Source organism: Falco punctatus (genome assembly GCF_963210335.1).
Source record: "Falco punctatus genome assembly, chromosome: 20".
NCBI lineage: Eukaryota > Metazoa > Chordata > Aves > Falconiformes > Falconidae > Falco > Falco punctatus.
In genome coordinates, this window is record NC_137600.1 from 1,910,936 (window position 1) to 1,938,139 (window position 27,204).

General features: G+C 45.1%; 1 protein-coding gene across 13 annotated transcripts in view; it reads right to left on the bottom strand.

Annotated features, from left to right (window-relative positions):
• Nucleotides 1-27,204, bottom strand: part of LRRTM4 (leucine rich repeat transmembrane neuronal 4) — a 334,273-nt gene that overhangs the window by 296,308 nt on the left and 10,761 nt on the right. For 6 of the 13 annotated variants that reach the window (XM_080370386.1, XM_080370388.1, XM_080370380.1 and 3 more), the window contains exon 1: nt 23,544-27,198. In XM_080370386.1, the coding sequence (XP_080226512.1) occupies nt 23,544-25,121 (1,578 nt within the window). In that variant the 5' untranslated portion in view covers nt 25,122-27,198. Of the gene's footprint in view, nt 1-17,294; nt 27,199-27,204 lie in introns of those variants that run through there. The other 7 variants (XM_080370392.1, XM_080370391.1, XM_080370390.1 and 4 more) reach the window with 4 other exon arrangements.

Sequence of the window (27,204 nt, forward strand, 5' to 3'; positions counted from 1 at the left end):
TTTCTTGTAGGTTGGAAAGAAGAGGTGAGATTTCAGCGAGAGGAGTACAGACCGACTTTGGAAAATTATTTTCTCTCGACTTTCTGGATGACATAAGGGGTATTTAAGAGAAAAGAGCTATCATCTGCTTCAATATGATGAAATAAATACCAACAGCTTGGGACAGGTTGTATTACTTTGTTAATTCATTTGCACGTAATTTAGTAGAGACTGAAATAAGCCGCGTACACGGTTGGGATGTGCATTACTGAAGCAGATGGATTCTTTGTGTGGGGGAATTTAGTGTTCCAGACTGTCAGCTCCAGGACAGAAATCCTCTCAGTAGCCACCACGCAGGTACAACAGCTGGGCCAGCCCCTCCACAGAGCGTTTCAATCCTGAGGTGGAAGGAATAATTGAGTGTCTTGATTCATACAACCATAGAATGGTGTAGGTTGGAGAGGACTTTAAAGCCCACCCAGTGCCACCCCCCAGCAGCCCAGGGTGCCCCCAGCCCCGTCCAGCCGGGCCCTGGGCACTGCCAGGGATGGGGCACCCACAGCTGCTCTGGGCAGCCCGGCCCAGCCCCTCGCCGCCCTCACAGCACAGAATTTCTCCTAAAATCTCATCCAAGCCTGCCCTGTTCCAGTTAAAAGCCGTTCCCCCCCGTCCTGTCCCCCCACGCCCTTGCACACAGCCCCCCTCCAGCTTTCTTGCAGCCCCTTCAGGTGCTGGGGGGCTGCTCTAAGGTCCCCCCGGAGCCTCCTCTTCTCCAGGCTGCACCACCCCAGCTCTCCCAGCCTGCCTGCACCGCAGAGGTGTCCAGCCCTCTGAGCATCCTCGTGGTCCCACAGCTCCGTGTCCTCCTGACGCTGGGACTCCAGAGCTGGACGCAGTGCTGTGGGGGGGGTCCCACCAGAGCAGAGCAGAGGGAAGAATCGATTTGTGGCACATCTTGTCACACTACTAAAGTGCTGCTTCTGCTCTGGACTATTTCTGCAAGTTTTACTTCTTTTTTGTCGCTGTGATCCCATGGATCAGAAACTCACCAATCTAGGTGCACCACAAACGCAGAAAAGTGTTTCCACTCATCCTTTTGGAAACTGCTTGAGAATTACAAAGCTCTTTCCACATAGGCCAGAACACCACGGAGCACTGACTCCTTGCATCTGCAGTTAATGTAGCTGGATTTAAACTGACAAACTGGAGGTAAGATCTGATACAGACTGCCTAGTGGCAGTCTCTCCTGCCTGTCAGATTACATTCACAGAGATGCGCTCAGCACTGATCCTGCTCCGCTCCTTGGCATGTTTCCCAGGTCCAGCTGCCACGTCCCCCTGCAGCCCAGGTGCTGATGCTCCAGCCAGGGATGCTCCAGCCAGGCCGAACAGAGCTGTTGATAAATAGTTTTACCAACCCACACCATATCCTGTGCATCACACACAGTCACGCCCGCGAGGACATCTTCAGTGGGGAGCGGATCACCCTGACACACACTCCAGTTATGGAAGGGGTTGAGTGTTTTCCACCAGGCTCCGAATTCTCTCAAATCCTACGTTTTTTACTAGAAAGCAGTGACGACTCAACAGTGACAATTAAAGCCGATACTGTCCCTCTCTGCCTGATACTTTGTTCCTGTTCAGCTATTTTGCTGTGCCACGATGACACTTTCATGAGTTGACCACACGACGCTCAGCAGTTGGCACACACTCATACTCCCCATCGGCATTACAAAGAGGATTTCGAGGTCTTTCTGTAATTTTGGAATGGAGGAATGGCACATTCCAACGTTCACTTCTAGGCTTCGTTTCCATCAATACTTCCTGTGTCCCATTTCTGCTACTGTACATACACATAAAACTACAATTCTGTGATAAGCCTGTTCTAAAAGAGTTCAAACCAAGGGGAAGAGTATGTCTCTCCTGAGTAGCTTGTTCTTCGGATCTTGGGAGGAGTACGCAGATAATCCCCTCGTTGGCACGTTTCACCGGTCACCGTGGTGTGCGTGTTAAGAGGATTCTCCCACACGCGTGCTGCCTGGGTGCCCGAAGGCATGGCTGAGCAGGAGAGACCTGGCTTTACACCAAAGGCAACGGTCAGTGAAGCCCTGAGCACGTTCATGTGTGTTAATTAAAGCGAGTCAGGGGTGGTCTGAAGCCTTCAGTCATCCCCGTGGTTAATGGAAAACCCAAAGAGGACCGGACAGACGCGATGGCATTTCACACCTACCCCTGATGCCTACCGGACTGCGCGCTCCAAACACTCCCAGACATTAATTCATCTGTCTGCTAAATGGATCCCTCACGACAAAGGCAGAAACCATACTGTTAGGATAATGAATCCGAATGGTGTGCTAAACCGAGCCGTGGTAAATCTGGATTTCCCAAATGCTTCTGAAGAAAGACAGCAATACAGCGTGGCTCCACACATGTCCTGGAAGAGATTATATTCCAGAGAACAAAGTTATTTTCTGGTAAATTTTGTACAATACGAGTTCTAAAATGGGAATCGGACTAGAGATACTGGGCATCTGGATGGCTTAAAGAGAAAACTTAGTTTAAACTGGGTAAGTCCTGATCCATGTCTATCTACATGGTTAAAGCCGTTACACAGCACTTTGGCTCCAACAGGATTCTGTACATGAGAAAGGAGATTATGAAAATCAAATTTATAGGCCAAATGTCTGGTTAGTAGTACAAGAGGAAAAAGTTGTGGAAAGACACTGAAACCTTCTACCTCAGTCACTGAACTGAAAACCACAAGCAGGTCCTGTGCAGACGGGCCCTGCTGGCTGTGAGACCCCTACACCTCACCGCATGGTGGGTCCCCAGCTGGGATCAGGGGGCTAAACCCACCTAGTGCCAAAACGATGCTTTGCATGCGGTGTATCAGAGTACGGTTTGGGTTGGAAGGGACCTAAAGCCCACCCAGTGCCACCCCCCGCCAGGGGCAGGGACCCCTCCCCCAGCAGCCCAGGGTGCCCCCAGCCCCGTCCAGCCGGGCCCTGGGCACTGCCAGGGATGGGGCACCCACAGCTGCTCTGGGCAGCCCGGCCCAGCCCCTCGCCGCCCTCACAGCACAGAATTCCCTCCCAATATCTCACCTAAGCCTGCCCTCTGAGTTTAAAACCATTCCCCCTTGCCCATGGCCACAGGCCCTGCTAAAAAGTCTGTCCCCATCTCGCTAAGCCTTGTACCAGCTGAGCAGGAACTTCAACAGTGAAAGGAGGGAGGGAGAAAAGAGCAGTGAGCATGAACAGTCCTTTTCACCGTATCCTGGTGATGGGGGAAGGCATCCGAGCCCAGAGCACACTGTTCCTCAGCTCAGCTACAAGGTCACGCTAACGTAGCAATGGTCTTAATTGGACTAGGACTGCCCCGTGTCATGCTAGCTCAGAGCACACCGAGTGAGCTCAGCTTTGTCTCCGCTTGCCTGTGCAGACCTGCACCTAATAAAATTGAAGGACAATTTGATTACAATTTTAAAGTATTTTTACAGGCTGTTTAGGCAGCTGGTTCACTGTAGCAGGACCAGTTTAAACGTATATACAGCATCTGGAATAAGGGGGGTCAAAGTCAGCAGAGCCTCTATGATGCTGCACTACAATAAATATAATTGATTGCTAAGAAAAGCGAAAATGGGAGGAAAATCATGATCAAACTTTTCATGGGTAAAGTAGTTTTTTGCTAGAAAATATAAGATAGCCTTGTAAAACAGGAAGGGGGAAATATCACTTCAAACTGCCTTTATAAAAGATAAAACCGGACAGCAACAGAGCAGCAGCAGCCTTTTCTAAGGATCCTCACTGTAAAAAAATCTGGCAAGTTCAAGGACCTTCCTTGAAGAAATCGGCTGAGGCTCAGAGGTAGGTAAAAAGACATGCCAAATAAAAAACAGGGGGGAAGGAAGAAGAGAAACACTTCAGATGATAAAACATCAAACGGATGAAGAAGTTGAAATAAAATAATATTAAAAAAAAATCAAAACTGACTCATTGGAAGGAAGACAGGTGGCAAGCCAAGCTCCTAACAGCTCTCTGTTTGATATTCATGCTGTTGTCTGATTCAAAGATGATGATGAAATAGTCCCAGCCAACTGCTTTTAAAGGAAACAAAGCAAACCTTGCATCCACATAATTAGCAATCAACACAAGGAGAGAGGAAAAATATTTCAGTGCCTACCTGAAAGAAAAAGAATATTGCAGTGCTCTGAAGCAAAGGCACAGCCTGGTGCACAGGGGTAAGCTCGCCATAAACAGGGGCTTTCAATGAGAACACAATATATTGATTCAGTAAACATAAGTGGAGAGAAAAAGCTGGTTTATTTTTTTTTCTTTCCCTGATTTTGAAAGGTCTGTAAAGACTCCGGAATTCAAAGAACGAATGGCGCATGCTATCTGTGTGTATACAGACATATATCCGTATATAACTGACGCACACCACACCGTGCACTTTGCTCTTCTCTAAAAACAGCTACTCACAAGCGGGGCATTTTGGGCAAGAACTACTTCACTCAAATCGTTTCTGTCACTGAAGAAAACACCATTATCGTGTTTCTTCTCCTTGGGAGAGGACTGACGGTCTCGCAGTGCACTGCTTCTGTCGTTTCAAGTCCTAACACTTCCAGAACTTTCCTTTTTTTTTTTTTTTTTTTTTTTTTTTTTTACCTTTATTCCTATTTACCTTTCCAGGACTGTAGGGAAATGGAGTCTCAGTGCAGGAGTTGCCTTTTCCACACAAATCTGCCTTGCTCTGATTTATGCAGTAAACTGGACCTCCGTCACGGCTGCCATACAATAGGTGCAATACCATACACGCAGGCAAACATTTTCAGAAGTCTCTTAGATCTTCCATGTGCTTTGGGATGTTTCACATCAGTACGCGCCTCCGGGGAGCCTGAGCTCTCATTGCCCGTCCACCTGCCCCTGCAGAACGGCACCTTTGCTGCAGACAGTCTCTTTGGTACGAAGGTGCCCCAAAGGCACGTAACTTCACAACCTGTAGTAAGGCACGTCCGTTTCCACACTAAGGGGGCAGACAGCGAGCCTGCTGGCTCCAACAAGGTCAGTCACATCACACAGCTGTGTTTAAGAAGTCCTGAATGATGCAGAATATCCAAAATGAGACCTCTAGAAAGGAGCTGGCTTTTTAAAACGCCGTCTTCCAGCTGGGAACGGGCGAACTGACAGGTCCCATAGCCTTTACTTTTAATCTCAGCATCAAATATGAACAATTATAAACCGCGTTTTGTTCACTGAGTGTTTCAACCTAATTTCCCTGAACCAGTGAACTGCTTTTTCTGTGAAGTAGACATTAGTTTTCTGAGGGTTTTATTAGCTTTATGACTACAGCTCATTTGAGTATGCTTCAGATCTGGCATGCATTTGTAAATAGCTTATCAAGTATTAATAAATAATTAATATGCACTGTAAGAAATTCTCAGAAATCACATGTGACCTCTTATTTATGTGCTTACTCTGTATTAAAATTCATCAATGATTAACTAGTACTTTCTAAGCCTCTTACAAAATGTACACATAGTGACTAATTAATGGCTATATTAAGTTTGAAATATGGCTAACCCAAACCCTGTCTTACCTGCCCACCCAGTGGAGATTCAAAAGCACAACCAGCAGAGCGAGTTGTAAAAAAACCGATATATTTTAAAAAGAAAACAAACAACCAAACCAAAAAACACTAAAGGGAAAAAGTTGGGGTTTTTCCATTGAAACACATTTTCCTTTGGTTTGGGTTTTTTTTTAGAGCCTTCATCGGCAAAGAGGCCTTCATGTAACTCAACAGGAGTTTAGCAGCATAATTTCAAGTATGTCAGTGAAAGAAAATATTCATGTGCTAATTTAGCTTCACACCCTTAATGATAAGCACATAAAAGAAAACTTAAATATCACCATTATTATGCTCCTAAGAATCAAGGTTTAGAGGCTGGAGAAGCAGGCAAGAAACCCCGTGATACCGGCCCAGGTGGCCGACAGCATCCTGGCTGGGTCAGCAATAGCGTGGCCAGCAGGACCGGGGCAGTGACCGTCCCCCAGTACCTGGCACTGGTGTGGCCGCCCCTCGAATCCTGGGTTCAGGTTTGGGCTCCGCACCAAGACACGGAGGTGCTGGAGCGCGGCCAGAGCCGGGCAGCGGCGCTGGGGCAGGGGCTGGAGCACCAGCCTGATGGGGGGCGGCTGGGGGGGGTCAGCCTGGGGAAAAGGGGGCTCAGGGGGGACCTTCTCGCTCCCTACAGCTCCCTGAAAGGGGGGTGGAGGCAGGGGGGGGTCGGTCTCTGCTCCCAGGTTACAAGTGGAAGGATGAGGAAGCGGCCCCAGGTTGTGCCAGGGGAGGTTCAGGCTGGATGTCGGGAACAATTCCTGCCCCACAGGGTTGTCCGGCACCGGGACGGGCTGCCCAGGGACGTGGTGGAGTCACCACCCCTGGAGGTGTCCGAAAACCGTGTCGATGTGGCGCCTGGGGACGTGGGTTAGTGGTGGCCGTGGCAGCGCTGGGCTAACGGTGGGACTCGATGGTCTTAAAGGTCCTTCCCAACCTCAATGATTCCATGATTTCAGTTCTTAAATGGAACACACTTTAAAACTGGTCTCCAGGCCCCTTTACTCCCTGTTCCTCAGCTCTCCACAACAGGGATAAACCATTAGTGCAGGTTACATTAAAAGCTTTTTGAAAATATCACCAAAATTCTTTCGCATCACAACGTTCCACAAGAGCATTACTTTTGTAAATAAAAACTAGTAACAGCATGAAAATAATTTTGAAAAGCAATGCTGGATGTTCCGAACATATAAATGCTGGCCCATGTATTTGCTGCATCTGCATTTACACTCCCACAAATACCTGTACGCAAACCTGTAAGCTTTGCACATCGACGGGGTAACGCGCGGGACCTTCCCACAAAACAGGCAGGTTTGTAAGACGTTTGCCAAAAAGCTCGAAGTACAAACCCCAGGCATATACAACCAGGCCATTATACGTAAGTCATTTTCACCGGTGACAAAAACTTGCACTTAAGCCTTGAAGTACTATCACAAGGTATTACAAAATGTATGTGAAATAGTTTATGAAATGTGTATTCTTTTACTACTACAGTCAAGCGGAACCATTAAGAAGCTTCTACAGAATCTTGCTGCTGAAAATTTTGTAGGTAGAACTATACTTAGAAACGAAAAAAAAATTCTACTTGAACAGTCAAGAGCCTAATTTACTACATACTTACTAACTGGCCCACAAAGCTACTCAAAGCTATGAATGTTGCTGGAAGTCTCTCCAGCTCTCTCCATTAACTGCCCACTTACAATCTTCCCTATGTCTTCAGTTTTTGTACGGCTGCTGTCATGGTCAATACCCTGACCTGGAGACCCTGTAGCCAGTGTGACCCTGTGGTCAGCACGGTCACCTTCTCCAAGGCCAAATTTAACCTCTTTATGTCTTTTCCTTATGTGCCTTTCTCACATGTAACCGTTTGTGCTGTATCCCAACACTGCCAGAGTCCCTGGACAATACTCCTGCTTGAATTAGGAGGTCATATAGCTGTGCCTGTGACCCAGTGGCACTCTACTCACTGCTTCCTACAGACTTGTAGAAATTCCAGTGAACGTCTCTCTGGTTTTTTAACTCTTGCTCATCCCATCTCTGAAGGAAGCTCTACTGTGCCCATCACCCGAATATTTGATCGCTGGATCAATACCTGAAGGCCAGAGCAAGTATTGTCTTGATCATGAAGTCACTACGATCATCTTCATTCTTAAGAAGATACTTCATGTGCAAAATCATAAACCTCAATGCCACACTTGTCACTTTGACAAACTGTTTGCCTTAAAGAATTGTCTTTACTACTTTCCTGATCTTGAATTAGACGTCCAGAGCAGCCATATATATAAGGCACGCATCAGCTTTCTCATCTGCTGCTTTTCTTTAAGACGTGCACATACACACCAGTGTGTATATATAGTGTAAACCATCTCCCGCTGTTAACAACCTGCTTAACCACAGCGCTGAGATTTATCAGTGATGCTTTCAAACCTTGGGTCTGCGCCTTTACTAATCCTGACACCAGAGGACCTCTGCTCACTCAAGAAAGGTGCTTTAACACAGAAAGGGGCGTTATTTGACCGAGCCTGCTTTTAACACCCGCCTTCCCTTCCCTTTCCAGCTGTTGGCCTGCTGCGGAGCGGGTGCCAGGGCTGTGGTAGCGGGGCTGTGCGGGGACACGGAGCACGGCTCAGCAGAGGGGACAGAACTTGCACCCAGAGGCACAGGCTGCGGGCAGAACCGCTGGCCCAACACATGCCCTGCTCAGGAAAGGTGGGAGAAGAAAAATATGCTGGTGTATCAATAAAAACAAGAGCATTTCAAAAAACAACAAGAATTAAAAAAGGGGGAGGGGGGAATGTTGGCAGGCTGCAGGGAGGGTGTGAAGAGAAATCCAAGTAACCCAATTCAGTAACAGGAAAGTAAAGCACCTCAAATAATAACCTTGTTGCTAACAGTAAAAGTAATGCCTTTAAACCTAAAGAAAATAAGGCAACTCCAGGTCATAAATGAAGCCACTGCTATTTTATACAGACACACACATATATATACGGGAATGAACGAGAGAAAAGCCTCTTTATTTCCTTTGAGCTGAACTCCGTTGTCCTGCTAGTTTTAACGAATATTTAATCCTGGTTTAAGACAGCGAACATGAAATAGTTAAACCATTCAAAGGCATTCTTTTATTTTTTTCTTTGAAATAGCAGGTAAGGTTAAAACTGTTCTGTGAATCCCGCTGCTGAAGGAAGGGAGTTAACACTTGCTAGGAACGAAAAGAAATCATTTCCATTTTTCCACTGGCATGTTTTCAAAGGGAATAATATTTTTTTCCCTTCAGGTCCTGGTATTTCTGCTTAGCGATGATCTAACACGCTGTTGTATCTAAACTAAAAGATAGATTGGAAACCCTTTCAGGTAAGGGTTTATTTTATAGTAACCGCCTGTGTCTATAGGATACCCCACAAAGCAGGACCTTAACCGTGAACAGGAATTCTAACTACTGCTGTAATGAAAAGAGGTAGAAAGAAGTCAGCATATTTTACTCCTATCTTTAGCAGCCCTGTCTAAAATTGTCACTGATTTTTTTTTTTTTTTAAGTGAAAAAGGCATTTTCTATTCAGAAAGCATCCATAGGAAACATCTCTAAAGTTTTATCATGAATGGATAAGTACTTAAAAAAAAAAAAAAAAAAAGAAAAAGAAAATTCTTGGGTTAGGGATAAGGCTGGCTGGTTGGGTTTTCTTCCTGAAAAATACCTTCAATTTCGCTGGTTCAAGTTTTAATGAGGATATCAAAACACCAATAAATCTCTGGAAAACGAATGTTCACAAAACCTGCCTTTTTGCTGTCCTGCAATCATTTTCTCCCACCTCTGCTGTCCAGGGTATGACCTACAATTAAACTCATGATAAAAATTTAAGAAAATAAAACTTGAAATGCGAGCCACAATTTTTAGACAGACCTACCAGCACCTAGGAAGAGAACATAAGCCTTATTCATCTCATTTTAGAGATGGCGAAAGAGAAGCATGAAGGACCTGAATTCGTACGCCCAAAATTAATCGTCAACCCCGTGGCAGAGGCTGAACAAAATCCAGGATGTGCAAATTCACCTCTTCCCTTGCAGCGCTCTGGCAGTGAAGGAGGGCCTGGGAAACCTTACGCTCAGTATTTAACTGCTGGCCTCTGCTCCATCCCTGTCCCTCGACCTCCTGCAGCGCACGCTACGGCTGCGCCCCCTTCCACCCATCTCGCTCCCCCTTCAGCCCTTCGCCTGCATCCTGCTGGCCCCCGACCCAATGACTTGATCATCATTTACGTGGGTCAGAAGATTTGCCCCGTGGGGATCTCTTGTAGTTGTAGGCTTCCCAGGAAACAAGCTAGGTGCTGCGAAGCTGCGCCTAAACGAGTGGGCGATCTCTAGGCAAGGTACCTAGCGCAACGGTGCTACCCAACGCCTACCGGCTCGCGAAGGAAGGCCAACGACTGTATCACTGTCATCTGCTTTCAGAAGATGGCAACTGGTACTTTCCCCTCAATGTGCCAGTTTTTTAAATAAGACATGATGATCAAACTGTGCCAGAGAGACTGTAGGAGTTGCACGCAAGAAAAAAATAACTGCCTAAAAATTAAGCCACTACGTATAATATATCCACTGAGATGCACACGATCCCAAGGATGTATACGCAGTCACACACATCCTTTATCTCTCACTTTTCAGAACCATAGGAATGGTTAATGCACAAAGTAACAGGAAATCCTAGGAAGATTATAGCACCTGTAAACAATAAAACAGGTTAAAAGACACCCAAGTCAGCTGAGTGCTAAACCTGACTTCCCAAACCAATCCAGAAAGCCGGCACCGAGAAGCAGCACACAATCCTTAAGGTGTAATTTAAGCAATGCTGAAAGCCAAGTAGAAGGTGGAAAGATGCGTGCTTTAAGGAGAGAACAGCAGGAGGAACTGAGAGGGGGAGAAAGATCTGGGCACAGAAGCAGCTGAGAAATACTACAAGGTGGTTTCAAATGGAGCTTGATCCTGCGCGGCATGTCAGTCGTTCTTGACTGCTGAAGTAACCGAGAGCTGAGCTAGCCCCAGTGTTTTGCAAGTTACCACACTCTGACATCAACTTCCAATCCATCTTCAGCAGTTTATCATGCCAAATTAATGGGAGAAATAAAACCCGTACAAGTCCTGGACTAATCAATGCTTTTTCATTAATTACCTATAGCCGGAACATTTGTTAATTCTACAGAACAAGACAGACTTGGGATCTTTGACAAATGCCTACATATTTTTCCTCAGCTCAATTACCAAAATCCTGTATTTACAGGAGCTCTCGAATATACTTATTCTAGAATAATAGCCATCCTTGAAGAGCCCGTTTTCTTATGGGTACGTAGCTAATTGCACAAGTCAGTAGCAATCATGTCCCAGTGCAACAGTTTATTACATCAAAACAACAAAATTCCATGTAGTTGGGGCCAACAAACCACCACATTCGGGGAGTAGGGGGTGAAAGCGCCTTTTTTTCAGTCTGTTTTAAAGCAAGCAAGCTAAAAAGGTCCTTTAGAGTGGGACAGCAGATATGGAACAACTTGTTAAATGACACTGAATAATAAAGGAAACACAACTCTCAGAATTCACACCAATCTTAAAATGTAGTGACATAATATTGAGCTTTGTTTACAAACAGTGACTTCTGCATACACCCGTCTTTTGGTGATTTCCAAGTTAATGCGAACTTACAGCACGCTGCTCTAGCCATGTGCTTTAAAAAGCATTTTGCAGTATGATAACCCACTGGTATTTTTAACGCCACTACCTGGAGACGGTTATCACTGTTCTCCATTGAAATAAACGTGGAGCTCGGCACAGACTTCAGTCTCTGCTTTTCTGCTCTAGGTCTGGGCACGCAGTAACAGCCGTTCCCGCAGGACAGCCCTGTGCGCAGCTCCAACACCGAGCAAAGCAGGAGCAGGAGATGGAGATCAGCAGGTGCAGACCTAGTGGAAAATGGGGTGAAAGGAACAGGAGGAGGACGGATGTGCTGAAAATTCCTTACTTCAGCAGTTTGGATAAATATGTATTTTCCTACGATGATTCAATTAAAACGTAATCCTCTTGAAAGCCAGGAGTGGGGCTATTTCAGTCTGCAAGTCTCCACACGATTTTCTGTGGTTTTGTTTCTAAGTGCTCCTCACCGAGCTGGAGAACGCGCACAGATATCCTCAGCCGTGTATCAAATATCAGATACATTGTCCTCTCCGATTAGCTTAATGTCATTGTGGAGAAAGGAATTATTTTAACAGCTGGACAAGTTATTTTTCACTGTGAAGGTTATTAACCTTTGGAACAAATTATCAGAGAAGCGGCGTTTTCTCCGTGAGTCCTCCAGCGCCTCGCCAGAGGCGCTTTTTAGTCAAAATAAACTATTGGTTTTATGAAGAGCGTAACTTTGTGCAGTTGTGTGGCCCTGGATATACAAGAAGGCGAAGCAGATGGCTAACTGCCTCTTCTCCACTTCAAATTTTTTATGCGTATGAGGATAAAATATCCCCCCTCCAATCTTACTAGACACGAGAGGTAGTGAAATACGCACCGTTATGCCTACCTTTTACTTACAACCTAGGTGGAAAACTCACTGAAGCGACGTTAATTCTAGTCCCTCATCTGTTACTGGAAAGCAAAGTCTAGACCTTGTTCTCAAAAGCTAACGTAATAAATGTTTGGGAGCTAATCATAAATAGAAATAGGTTAATCAATTCCTCAGATTGTCAAAGCTTCATGCACACTGGGACTCTTAATATATTCAACAAAGAAAAGGCAGCAAATACCCATAGATTGTGTTTTCAAATAAAAATTTCTAACAATTCAAAATTGCCAGTGGGTTGCTTCCTCCTTTGATTCGTACAATTTTTGTTCCAACTGCAGAAATGCACAAACTGCCTTCATTTCCCCATTTCACTTTGCATGTGACATTGATGTGGCTTTTTAAGACAGAAGCCTAACATACGATTTAAAGACTCTGGGTTAAAAAAAAAAAAAAAAGAAGATAATGCTGGGGGAAGAAATGGCTCAGAAATTTACATTAAAATCATGCCATTTCACTGCGCTGCAGAAAACTACTGGGACAAGGGAGCACCTGAGTAGCTGTAAGTCAGTCTCTGTTGCATATGAATATAGTATAGACATTTTAAAAGAACTAAATAGGCATGTGCTAATGCCCCACCAAGACAAAGCAGACCACTTCAGCCTGCCTTTTATGCTAGGAACAAAACACTCTCAGTAGGAGTCCCTTAAGGCTCCCGACAATACTTTTTTCTTTCATGCTAAAGCAGTAGCTAAAGCCCCAACCCTATTCTGTTAGCCACCATGTAGGAAAAGAGCGAAAGGCAATCCTCCCCAGCTGACCCTCGGTGTAAGTAGATGGGAGGGCAAAGACTACGAGACAGGAGACATTTTCAAAGATTTAAGGATTGGTTTCAATGCCCAAATTCTAATGAAAGTCAATGTGACCTTGCTTTCCTTTTTTTCTTTTGAAGTATGACAGTTAGTAATGAAACGATCTCTCCCAGCTCACGCCATAAATGAACAGCAGAGTTTAGAATGATTCCTAAACCTTGTGGCCTCCTGCCGTAGTGGACTGGTGGATCACCTTGCTTTCCAGGTTCACAAGGAGGAAGGACATCCTCCAGCCTTGGAAAGAAAGGTTGAGTTTCCCATGTAGGAGCTCTCTCCTATACGTTCTCGAATCTCATCTAACTCTGGATTAAGCCAGTCAGCGGACACATCTCTACACTCAAGAGCTCCAGTTAAGTGGTACGGTGTCTTTGTACAACTGGAAGAGCACGGAGGATCCAGAGAAGCAGATTAAGATCTAGCGTTAGGTTCTCCCAGAAATTAGAGCAGTAAACAGTATGCAGACCTACATTAAAGGGGAGCAATGCATAACTGCCTTATGGGATTATATGTACTGCAAGCCCGAGGATGTTCCCACTGACATCATTTCTACCTGGTTCTCACGCACGTGGGACGGAGCTGCTCTGAAGCTAGGGGAGATCAGAAGTCGAGGAGAGCGCTTTGTACAAATTCTTGGTCAGCTTCGTTACTTGTAGGGGTTTTTTTTCCTTCTTGGTACGAAGAATGAAAAGAACTGTAATCAGAGTTTTTTTTCCAAGCAATGTGTAGGTTTATTAAGTCCTTCCGCAGGTACAGCACAGCAATTACACCCCTTCCCAGGGGAAGGCCCACCACGTGGGAGCAAGAGAGGAAAACGATGTTAAGACGACTGAAGCTTCTATTTCCACACTCTTTTCCATAAGACACGGAAATAAAGTTATTACTAAAATGTATTAGGATTTGTTCTGTGTGTTCCAATACACTTGTTTGCATGTGTGTATACACACAGACACGGAACATCTGCCCTGACCTTCAGTACTCCTTAATATACATTCTGTTAAATTAAACGGATAATGATGACCCAGAAAAATAATTTCTCTCATCTTCACATAATGTGAGAAGTGCATGGTAATTAACTAGCCTTTAAGAATGACACTGTTGATTATTTCAGGACAATCAAATAATAGCAGAGGGATAGTCTGAATGGGAAGGACTGTGTCAGATGTACAGTTTAAACAATAGCTGTTTTGCCTGTCATTCATCCCAAATTACTGCAGGAGGGGGGAAAGAGAAACTATTTATAACCTGCCAGTCTCAAGAAACCACAATTATGATGATTTAATTAACACATGGAGAGGCTTCAGGCAATCACATTGTTCTAAATTTAAGAAGTAGCACATTTCAGGCCCAAGATGATTTAGAACATTAACAAATGCTAGTTGAACCAGGGCAAGAATTTGATGGCCTTGTTGGTTCCTTTTAAAGCATCCATCACGGCACAAAGATAATCCAAATGGATGTGTTAGTGAAAGATGAGAGCAGTGAAGAATCATCTGGGGTTTCAGAGGCCATCACACAGAAGGAGAAGCTGATTTTTAATGAGAACTGAGTTTGAAAATGAACGAAAACACACAAGTCAAGTCCATTCATCAAAGACACTCCATGCATCGGGAAGTCTGGGAAAAAAATTGAGTTTGGGTGTACGAGAGTGCAAGACACTAAGAGTGAGACTGACCTTCCCATGGAGAACTTGCAGCTCGCTCAGTGCCAAGCAGGTCTGTCCTTGGCCTGATGCCCAGGAATGAGTTTTAACCTGTGCACACTGCAGTCACAGAACATGGCTTGGCCTTTTCACTCCACAAGACTGAGTTGGAGTCATCCAATAAACAGAGGAAGATTGTCAAAGGTTTCTTAAAACCTGGATTGCAGTAGTCACTGGTCAGCTCATCACCTGCCAGTAAATTGCTCTTCACGTCTCCATTTCCCTTTTCTATGTTTACATTATCTGCTGTGTCCTTTTCTCCCAGGCACCCAACGATTCCTTCAATACTTTCATATGGTGATTAAATTTGGGAGTTATCAGCTGCTACCCAAACACAGTCACAGTAATAACACTCCCGTTACATCCAGCTTACCTTTCTTCGCTTTCTATCGCCTGCTTCTGAACTGGATTAAAATGCAAGTAACATCCAGGAAAAGCCTACTTCTTCCATACACACAAAAAAATCTTGGCCAGAGTTTACAAAGAAAAAAAAAATTATGATGAACCTTCTGCTTTAAAACTGGTTCTTTCATTGCTTGTCAAAAACTGGAGATTGAGACTGCTTTTCCTACAATGTATATTTACGCCCGTATGCAGCTGGGAGCAGCGCGCGCACCCCCAGTGCTGAATGTATCACAACATCTTCGTATACGATGTAATTACTAAGCCGTGCCTGTTGCGACGAAGGCCGTGCCACGATCCCACAACACATTTCATACAAAGTGACTTAAAAACCATCTGCTGCTTCTCCTGAGGTAAAGCTTTTGCAGTGCAGTTGAAGTGTTCAGACAGAAAATACCAAGTACTTTTATATGACAAAAGAACTTACAAAATTTGGTACCAAAGTCAAGACTGAGGTCGGTCTTCCCCATTTAGGACTTCACATAACCAAAACACACACTTCTACAAGCACAAAACATCAGCAATCCACCTTTGATCATAAACAAACCGATCAGGCTACTCTTCCCTGTAGGCTAAGATCAGAAATATTATTTTTCTTTTTATTGTTGTCTATTTCAGAGGAAAGTGAATAACATGGTGATGGTGAGAGAACAGGGGGGGAAAAAAAAGAACCTTCATAGCAAAGAGCCGTTGCATAAGATTGTGATCTACGTGATGCAGGAAGAAAGAATTAGGATAATGTTACTTATCTGACGAATTTTGGGAACTACAGGTAAGAAGTACTATGCAAAAAAGTCCTTGCCTTTTTGTCACATACAGGAGAGAAAACAAAGAAGGGAAGTTCAAGCATCCTCGCAAAGTCCCGGCATTTTCTGTAGGAAGTTGCCCAGGGCCAGAGACACAGCCTTGGACCACAGAGCTTTCAGGAAAGACTCTCTGGCTTGCTAGCATCCATGAACTTCTCCCATTCTAGCCAAGTATCTTTAAATATATCTAAAGAACCCCCAAAAATACATCTATACTTGAACTAAGAAACAGAGGTAGAGATTTTGCTGCAGCTAAAATATACCCCAGATGGTGAGAGACTATAGATGATCAGCATTTTCTGCCCTTTCTTGCAGGTAGAACAATTCCCATTCGAGTGCCCATGGCAACTGATGACTAATAGGTCTAAGAGGAAGAGCTTTCGATTTCCTTGCGACTTAAAAAGGCAAAGAGAAAACAAATGCACCGGGCCAAGCAGCCAATATGCCCATAACGTCACGCCATCCCTTCGCCTCATACTCTGGCTGCTAACAAAGCTGGGATTTTGCAGCTGGGTACAGAGATGGCAGCTCCGCGGAAATACCTCGGAATTGATCCAGTCATCTTGTGGAGATGGAAAGATCTACAAGCAATCTAAGCTTATTTGGCTGCAAAACAGGCAGATGTGATCAAAGCTGATTAGTGTCAAAAATGTTTACTGCTGCAGCCCATCTGCGGTCAGCCCTAAAATACCTAAATCGAAACGACCAAATACCAGGATATTAGTGGCACTATAAACACAAATCGCACAGGCACGTTTCTAACATGGAGAGCACTGGAGAGGGCTGCACACCTCTTCTGTATGCCCAGCAGCTCGTGCCGGCGACGCAGCGATGTCCTGGAGGTGACGGGAGGACCAGCCCATCCCAATGGAAGTAACCCACCTGCCCAGCCGGGATCCAGCCTGCAGTCCCACCAGCTGGGAAACCTGCGGGCTCTTCTCCCGGGGCAGACTGCCTGCCACAGGAGCGTGTGTCTGGGAGCATCGCTCTCCAGAAGCAGAGTAAAGCAGCACGTGCACAGCGCTGGACAGTGCCAGGACCCAGCCAGCTGTGCGCTGTAACAGCGTCTGGGTTGTTGGGGTGACAGCCTTCACATCAACAGTCAGGTCAACTCTATTATTCTGGAGGAGAGTTTGAGGAACTTTTCCAGTAGCGGGATACTTACTAATAAGACTGCTTGCCCCTTAGTGTGCTTTTTGAGGGCGCTTTTTTTTTTTTTTTTTTTTTTTTTTGGGGGGGGGGGTGTTAAAGAAAAAAAAACAAACAGATGAATCCACAGATCTACCCTTCTCCCTCCTGGAATGAACTACCATAATGCACTAAAATAGATCTTTTTCTCCTCCCTAAAATACTGGCAGCAGACATCATAAAATGGTCTGGGCTAGGAGGGACCTTAAAGCCCACCCAGTGGCACCCCCCGCCAGGGGCAGGGACCCCTCCCCCAGCAGCCCAGGGTGCCCCCAGCCCCGTCCAGCCAGGCCCTGGGCACTTCCAGGGATGGGGCACCCACAGCTGCTCTGGGCAGCCCGGCCCAGCCCCTCGCCGCCCTCACAGCACAGAATTTCTCCTAAAATCTCATCCAAGCCTGCCCTGTTCCAGTCAAAAGCCGTTCCCCCCCGTCCTGTCCCCCCACGCCCTTGCACACAGCCCCCCTCCAGCTTTCTTGCAGCCCCTTCAGGTGCTGGGGGGCTGCTCTAAGGTCCCCCCGGAGCCGCCTCTTCTCCAGGCTGCACCACCCCAGCTCTCCCAGCCTGCCTGCACCGCAGAGGTGTCCAGCCCTCTGAGCATCCTCGTGGCCTCCTCTGGACATCACAGAGTTTGAGCAAAAGCAGAAGAAGGGGTGAGAGAAAGGAAAAGAGATGGAGAGGGCAAACCGCATCTGTCACAATTCCAGCGATGCAGGAATCCTTCAGAGAGCCTGAGCAACAAGTATAATAGGAACACAAGTATTGTCTCTTGTGCAAAGGTTTTATAATGCAGCGTCCTCTCCCCTTGAGTAGTCCTCACTGTGCATAAGTCAAACCATGGAGTTTCTAGAAAGAGGCAAAATTAGGGGAAGTAGAAAAAGAGGTGATGAGAAGGCAGGGAGGATGATAGTCAATCAGTTACCCGCCCGGCTGGACATCGTGTTTAAGACTATGAATCCTCAGGGCAATTTCAGAGTTCTGTTAATTAACTGTCAGCCTCTGGATGAGACCTAGTGGAGCAAATGTAATGCCCGAGATGTGGTTAGGGAAGTTCCCAAGCCTAAGAGGAAAGAAATCTGGGAGACATGGGCTCAGCTTCTTCCTTTGCCACTGATTATCTGCATTGTCTCAGAGCAGATCACTGTCAAGGTCTCAGCAGCACCTGTATCGCAAGGTCAAATTTCAGACAAGCTAACATCTCACCCAGGCACCCGAATAAGGACTGAGTAAGATGTTCAGAAGTGTTCAGCATCCTTCTGCAGCTTCCTTTTCAAATTTACAACCAGTGTCTCATTTGCTGCTGATGCACAGCTGGCTGAGTTCTTCCGGAAATACGGCCAGTCATTTTGGTGATATCTTTGGGAAATCTCACACTTTACAAGTGCTGAGCCCAGGAAAATTTGCCCCTGTGCATTTACTGCTACATCACTAGCACTTGTACGGCACAACTTTCTGTCTATTGACATTCTACTTGCAATAACAAGTACGCAATGCTAACTAAGGCTCTGAATGTTAACAAACACAAATTTCTACCTTTGGTCCTAATCCTGAAGACGTTTCTGAAATTTACCTTCTCCTCAAACCTCTCACTGGCCCCGTGCCTAAAAGATTTCACTTCTGAGACACTTCTGACATATTTCTTCCAGATATACTGCACTGAGGAAAAGCGCCATCAGCTTAGCCTTTGCTTACTCTCCCAGTACAAACACAGAGCTTATGACAGAGTTTCATTAGATTGATTCACCCTTCAGTTTACAACTCAAGCAAGAATTTAGGGTCGATCTATAATCACAGAGAGGTGGAGAGAGGCAGGGTGAGAAAGAGCCATAGCACAGAAGGATGAAAAGAAAGCTGAATTAACAACGTCCATCCCACCATGTGACAAAACAGTCATTGGAAAGAACCACACCACTCTGGCCCTAAAATGAGGACAGTAGGCTACCTAATTACCAATTGCTGCTTCCCATACTCCTCACCCACCACCTCCCATATTCTTCTCTTTGTAATGCACCACATCTGGGGAATCACCTTCCTCCTGCATTCCTCCAAGCTCTGATGAGCTTTCACCTCTGCCATGAAGTCCTTGCCCAGTATTCCTTGTAAAAATGTAATGCTGATGACCAAAGGAAATACGATCACTGCTCCCACCAGAAAAAGAAAATTTCTGCCAGTCATTGAACGATTTCTCTCAAGAGCTGGCAGCACCACATAAGCTCATGCTTAGCCCCTGGCAGCCCTTCTGAAGTTGGGTTACAGAGCCACAAAAACCCTCGCAGAACTGGAACCTCTAAATTAAACACTATCAAGATGGAGAGTATTCTTTTTTTTCCTTTTTGCATCTTGTTCAAACACAGCAATGGTATTTATTGAATAAATGAACAGCAGCATGACAACACTCCCCTTTAAATTGGGCTCAAAAGGAGGTGGCCAACAGTAGCTCACCAAGCCTGCATATGTTGCGCTCCTTTATCAATCTATTTCTTCCCACTGGCAAGAGGGGAGGAAGCAGAACTCAAAGTGAACGCAATTTTGTGTGACTGATTTAGCATGTACGAATACAAGTGACAACTGCCCTGGTTTTCACTCCAATGGAAACCACGGGAGCATCAACAGCAGAGATGTAGTTGCACGTGAACAGGTGGGCTTGTTGGTAAACGCTGGGGCACGGTTAGAAATTGAGAAGCGAAAGTGTAAAAAGGAACCTCACAGGGTCTGTGTCGATCGTCTCTCAAAGGGCTTCACATCTGCTGTGCTCAGTTAACACAGAAAAGATGTTCACTTGTTTGGTTGGTTGTTGTTTGTTTTGTAACTGCCAGCCTGAGAAATGGGAGATGAATAACCTTCCAGTAGAAAGAAGGAAACATTTTTGTAGCAATGTTCTGTCTCCATATATACCTTCACAGTGTGCTATATACAGATATTTTGTGTGTGATACGTATGAAAGGCATACTATTATAGCTTGGTTTATGAAATTACTTTTTATGGCTCCCAGATCTTCAGCAAATGTACAAATAAATATGAAAGAGAGAGGGAGTAAGATGCACATGCACAAAGCAAATACCAAAATGAGATAGCAGCAGTCTGCTAACTGGATAGTGAGAGCCAAAATCATAAGCATCCAGTTATTTTAGAAACTCATGCCAATAGACTAAATAGAATACCATAGGCCAGGTGTCAGTGATTATAATCCCACTGATGCCAAGAGAGTTGCTCCCATTTACAGCAAGCCTGACTTTGGCTCTCTCTCTGTAGTACAAGAAATAATTCATAAAGCATGGGCTCGAAAAAGCAGCCGTACAAACCGTACCTGCAACTCCCCTGCTTGCAGCGCGAGGACCCAGTGCAGGGCAGCTCTCGTACGCCTGTGTTGCGGTGTTACAGGCTAGAAATCTCCCTGAATTTAAAACAGTAACAAACACCACCCCTGCTCACGTGTGTAGCAGCTGGGGGCAAAAAAACAAGCACCTGCACAAATACCTAAGCATGTTATTTCAAGGCCAGTTCTGCCATGGAAAACAAGTGGTTTATGGATGAGATGAGCTGGATACTTCTAAAACCAAAACGATCACTGTGCACGCAATAGGCATGCGCACACGACCTTGGGCCACACTCAGAAACCATCCGTTATCACCCAGCTACCTGCGACAGAGGATGCTCAGGCATCCTTCCCAGGTCAAAACGGAATGAAACCATTCTTTCCTTCCTGAACGACACACGATTTTCGGACCCTTTAGCTGCTTACAGGCGTGCACATAGGTGGACACGTGAACGCAGACAATTGCTTGAATAATTGTACTAAAAGAAGTGAAACTGGTAAACTTGATGCATTGTGAAAGCCTGCCTGCCTTCGTTTTGATAATCAGAGGCTCTTCTCCCCTCTAAGTGGTCCTCTTGGGGAGGAGCCTCAGCGCCAGCGGGAATGAGCAAGTCAGAGTAACAGCAGGATGGGCCTGAACTCTGTCTCACTTGTACAAATCATAGTTTTCCCAGAAGTGTGTACATCTGGGTGAATTAGCAAATAATGAGATGTTCCATTTTCTCCACCACCCCCCCAAACATAAAACCTTTCCCCTGCCGAGACATTACGAGGTGTTTTTTTCTTACCATTTTTAAGTACGGTACAGTGCATATCTATCCTTTTACAAGTGGAACCTTGTAGCTATGGAGACGAAGAACGTTAAATCCAAGCTGAAGATAGTATTTCAGCGGGGGCTTATGGTTGCTACATGTGCCTTCAATGATCTGCTGTTTTCTGTCTCCTGAAGTCTTCTGTGCTAATAGCCGCTGCACGCCAAGTCCCCATGCAAACAAACACAGAGCATCCTACCTCCTACCAGCTGCAGCCCAGGACGACACTGTCGTGGTCAGTACAGTCTCACTGATTTACACCACAACTGAGAAATCCCACAGACAACATGATAAACAGCTTGAGTCTGGCGAAGTGGCGCATCAGCTTAACCTGGACAGAGCAGTGGAATAAAATTGCTCTGGGACTGCAACAGCACCTGGAAACCAGGCGAGCTGGGGTCCCCTTGTGTTTAATGCTGTGTGTGACAGTCCGCACCCATGTGAAGACACTGCCACGTTGACCTTCTGTTACTAGACCTTACAGGACTCTTCAACTTTTTATTTATCTGCCATAACCCAAATGATCTGAAACCCAGTCTCCCAAACAGCAGCACATACTCCCCATCTCCTGTGCACTACGATCCCGATCCAAATTCCATTACAGATTATGGTTTCATTACACGGACTTTCAGTTATGGCATGCAGATTCAGCTGTCTCCCATATCATCTTGGTGTAAATTAAACAGCGTTTTATTCAAGCTAATGAAACTTCAGCGGTGTTACACTTGAGCATGAAGAGGAGACAGCCTTTCAGGTCAAATTAATGCTCCTTGTGACAGCCAGTGAAAATTCAAAATACCTTTGTTAGCATCACTTACTTTAAACTTATCCTGCTAACAGGAAAAAAAACCCCAAACCTAACCTTCATCCACGTGATATGGGTAGAAATGACAAGGCTATGACAGGTTGTTTTCTTTTTTTAAGACAACCCTGCTCCAGAAACAGCAACCCCAAAACATACACTACTTTTTTTTTTCTTTTTTTTTTTTTTTTTTTTTTTTTGCTTTTTCTTAGCTCTGTGGTCTGAAATCAGCTAGGGATTTTTCAGGTGCCAGATATGAAAGATCTTCAAGATGCCCCATTGTCAGAAAGTGAAAACATCCACTTTCAAAAAATCAGGATCCCCGAACTGCAGCCGGCACAACGCTGCTCATCCTTACACGCCTTTCGTACCACCTGGCTGCCAAAGGCATTGCTCAAAATCTACCGTGGGCAAACCCAGCCTGCATACACGGATACAAATACGTTTCAACGGGCACATTAAGCACTTTTAGGTAGGATGTCCACAACCGAGGAAGCAAAATCAACCACGGTCCCCTAATACCACATCGTGCAGGATTAAGTAACGAGTACTGAAATGTAATTGCGCAAATCCTCCTTACCAGCTATAAATAAGCCAGGGCATTCACAAGGAAAAACGTTCCTTACATACACATTGAGTCATTGACAATACAGCAATGAAAAAATACGGTATTTTCTTGCCAAAGCTGAACAACAGACAAAAGAAGCACTGTCATAGCTTTTCCTATTCCTATTTCCCATGTTGCTGAGTCAAAATCGTAACGCGGCTTAAGCGTGCGGAACTACGAACTCCGGTAGAGTTGTCTCTCAAGCTAAGCCTTCGCTGATCACTGAAATGAAATTGAAGAAACCCAAGAGTCCCTCTCTCCCAACCCAGATAGCTGCCAACGTACTGTTGGCCCGGGGCCTTGACAAGGCTCAAGGGGAGAAGAGCGAGCGAGGCGGCTCGTACGGGCCGGGGGCTCCCGGAGAACAAGCGCCTGACCAACAGCTCGTGCTGCACTCCCGTCCCCCCCGGTGTACTCCTGAATCAGACAGAAAATGCAAAAAAACTGTGGTGTTGTTTTTACACAGGCCATAAGCCCCTCAAGATTTGATGTCGGGTTGGGGGTAAAGCAGCTTCCGTATTTATTCTTAAAACAGAAAAGTCTCTTTAGCTCCTCTGTTCCTACCCATGCATTAAAAACCGGATTCTCTTGTAGCCACTGCTAATAACACGGGTGCAGCACCTAGAGGACAATGACACTCTAGATGCCTTTATCACAGTTGTTTACTTCAACCAAACCCATTTTTTTTATGTCTGAATTATTCAAAGTAATCACCGCCACTTCCCTGACCGTTGTTATTTAATGAGATAACCTTTCATACCGAAGCAAACCCAAAAGCAAAAAAAAAAAAAAAAAAAAAAAAATTTAAAGAAAAATCTCATTAATTTTTCTAGTGTTTAGAGACACCTCAAGAGCTTCAAACATTTACCTCTCCTTCCCAGCAGCTGAAATGGTTTTAGGAGGATCATGGTTCATACCTCACATTCCCTGGAGCCAGAGATGGTATACGTGCAGGGCCCAGATCCATTAACCGATACATCCATGGTCTCAGAGTTTGTTGGCTTGTAGTCCACGTAATACTCCTGTAAAGGGGAGTTCATTTGCCTTTCAGACTCTCGGGCCTTTTTCCTGCGCCTCTTCATGAGCGTGTGCTGCTGGAGCTGTTTCATGCTGGCTGGGTAGCGCTTCCACGACACGTAGATAACCAACAAAATCATGGCCACGGAAAGAAAGAGGGCCACGCTCCCAGCGATAATTTTGTGAAAGGAAACGTGCTCGTACTCGGGTTCCACTCCAGGCGTTGGGAGGTCTGCGGAAGGGCTTGGCATAACAGAAGTTGGCTGATTGCTTTCAAGTTTGGAAACGGTGGGCTTAGGAATGAAGACGGGTCTCTGGGGGGTTTTGGGTGCCTGGTATGATCTTTCAGTAACCACCACCTGGATTTCAGCACAGATATTATATGTTTCCACAGCATCGCTCACTTTCTCACCCTGGATGTGTTTAGGGCCTGCACATATCATAGTGCTTTCTTTATTTCCCTTGAAATTCTTAAGCCAAGTAAACAGAGGGCAAATGCTTCGAGTACATTCCCACATATTTCCGGACAGAGTGATGGAGATGAGCGAGATCCACGTATTGATGGTCTCCTGAGAGATGTTGGTGAGTTTGTTGGAATCCAGGTTCAGCTTTTGCAGGTTGGGGAGGCACTGGAAGGTTCCAGGCTCTACCCCTGTAATGTCATTTCCTGATAAATCCAAGTTGTGCAAGGAACTCCAAGTCCACGTTAAACCTTGGCTAATAGACCGGATCCTATTCCACTGCAAATAAATCGAGCGGAGGTTGAAGAGGCGTGGAAAGTGGGCAAAATTGATCTTAGAAAACTGGTTGTGCTCCAAGTGGAGCTCTGTCAACTTCAAAAGGCCAGCGAAAGCGTTACGGGATAAGCTCCGCAGGCGGTTGTAGCCCAAATCCAGGAAGTCAAGGTTTCGGCAGTCTTGGAAAACTCGGATCGGCACGGTTTTCAGCGAGTTAGACCGCAAATGCAAGATCAAGAGTTTACGAAGGCCCTTGAACTGCTCAGACTGCAGCACCTGCAACTTGTTGTAAGAGAGGTCCAGATTGCGGAGGTTGGGGACTGGGTGAAACGTTTTGTTGTGCAGATGGGTAATTTTGTTGGAGCTCAGAATTAATTCCTTCAGCCTGCGGATCCCCTGAAACGCATCCTCATCCACGGAGCTGATGTAATTATGGTCAAGATAAAGCCATATGAGCTGATTCAGGCCCGCAAACTGATTTGATTTAAGCTTCTGAATGCTGTTGTACCGTAACGATAAGCCTTGAGACCCTCCAGAAATATTCTGAGGGATGTCTCTGAATGCATGGGATTCGCAGTACACAATCTTGCCATCGCATCTGCAGTTCTTGGGGCAAGCTCGCTGAGCCCCCGCAAGCATAACAAACAGCACCGTAGGAAGTAGCACTAACAACACACTCATGCCTCTCAGCTGCTTAATTAAATGGAAACCTACAATATTAAAAAGAAAACAAATGTGCATTGTAAAGCTATTAAAACAAATTGCCAACAGATTACTACCGTCAATGGGGTTTCTAATAAAGCCTTAGCGAAGCAGTGGATTTTGGAGACAACCTGTTTGCCTCCTGTCTCACGCTTTCTGTTGTGTAAATTCCTGTCCTTTGAGTTCCTGGCTTGCCATCTCTCCTAGCCACACCATCACCAGTACTACTCTTGTTATTCAATTACTTTTGTGTGATTTATGATCCCTCAGGAGGACCAAGAGCCTGTTCCCTATTCGCTTTTCTCCTGTACATCATCTCTCAGTGTAGCTGGTATATCCTTATCGCTAGATGCTGAGGTTTTAACAATAAACATATTTGTCAAGTCACTGTGCTGAATGCTCCATAGTGCTGGGAAGGAAATGAGCCCAAGCCTCTGGTATTTATGTGCTGCTAAACGTGTTCCTTAATAAAAGCAATTGCAAGTCCAATTCCTCCAAATATTACTGCAAAAAGTGAGAAATCTGCTTATGATGAAGTTTGATCCATCTTTAAAACTTGCATTTATTGTAAAATTAGGCACTGAGTAAAGGCTTTACTTTTTGCACCAACTGATTTGCTTTTAAGAGTAGGTTTAGATAGGCTCACTCATTGTTTTTATGTACCTGAAATACAGAAAAACATGCACAGAAACAAACTTCAACCATATGGAGAAGTATACCGTATGATGCTAGTATGGGACCCCAATGCCAAGATAATGGTGGAAGACATATTTTTTTCAAATGAATCACGGTCTTAACACATATTCATTTAAAGTTATCTACATGTAGCTGTGAATACCTAAGCATTTATTATTTTGTATATATGTTGTATACCCTATGAAAATATGCACACAAATACTTCAACACATAAACACTGCCTTGGCAGCAGCAAAATGCAGAAAGTTTAAAGGGGTACATTTCTATTTCAACTCCCCCTCTCTCTTCCACAGGTCTACTGATTCTAAGGTGTTGCATTTGAGATGTCAAATTTATCATATAGTAGCAATGCTGTTACGTGAGGACAGGCACATTTTCCACATTCTTTGAATAATTATGAAAGGGGGCGGAGGGCTTGTCAGAAAACCCAACATACATACGCACACTTTCCTTAGCCTGTAATAATTCTAGGACTGGTGCCTCTGTCCAGAGTTGCAATCTTGCTACGAATTAAAATGCATTCTTCCAACAGGAAATATTTTAAGGGATGGTATCTCCTTAATATGTAATTACTTTAAGATTTAGAACACACACAAAACCAACCCTGTGCTGCAGTTATTTAACCCAATTTTAAACCAAGGGTCAATCTGCAAAATAATTCCTAATCTAAAATGCTCCTGACTAGGTGCCTCTGCCTTGCACTTTAATGGTTAGATTTTTAATTTAAATCCTCATCTTGTGCTACTGCCTATGTGCCAGCAGCAGCCGGCTAGAAATATGTTCTGGCTGTTACAGACTTGGGAGCTGGGGGGAAGGAAGGAGGGAAATAAACCTGTCACACTTGAAAAAAATAAGACTGGCAAATGACTGCTGGAAATCTAGCAGCAACATCAGTGGTATCTTTTTGAAGACCAAAGAAGCCTTTTCAAAACCACCTATACAAGAAAATCCCCCCCCCTCCCCTTTGCTTCCCACATACTGCAAAGTGTTAACAGTCCTTTCTGACAGCCTGAACAATACCGCTACAGGCTCAACAAATATGAATTATCAACCCAGAAGAAATTTTGTGTGAGCGTGCCTCACGCATACATGTACTTATCTATACGTGTGCAGGTGTGTGGGTGGGTTGTACAGCCAGCAAACGTACTCTCTACAGTCCTTAACTCGGTGCATGCATTTACAGATTAATTACATACAAAACCACTGCAGGAGGAAAGGTGTGTATGTGCTGGGGGGGGCTGGGGGGGGGGGGGGGAAATACATGCTCTAAAAATACAATAGCAAGTACAGTGAGTCACCTGGCAAAGGAATGCACTGCTGCTGTTTAGGCTGTTTCCCCCTCCTGAACAGCTAATAATCCAACTGAAAAATATACCATACAGCTGCAGCTGTGCTAACAGACAAACAAGAAAAGTAAGTTCACTTA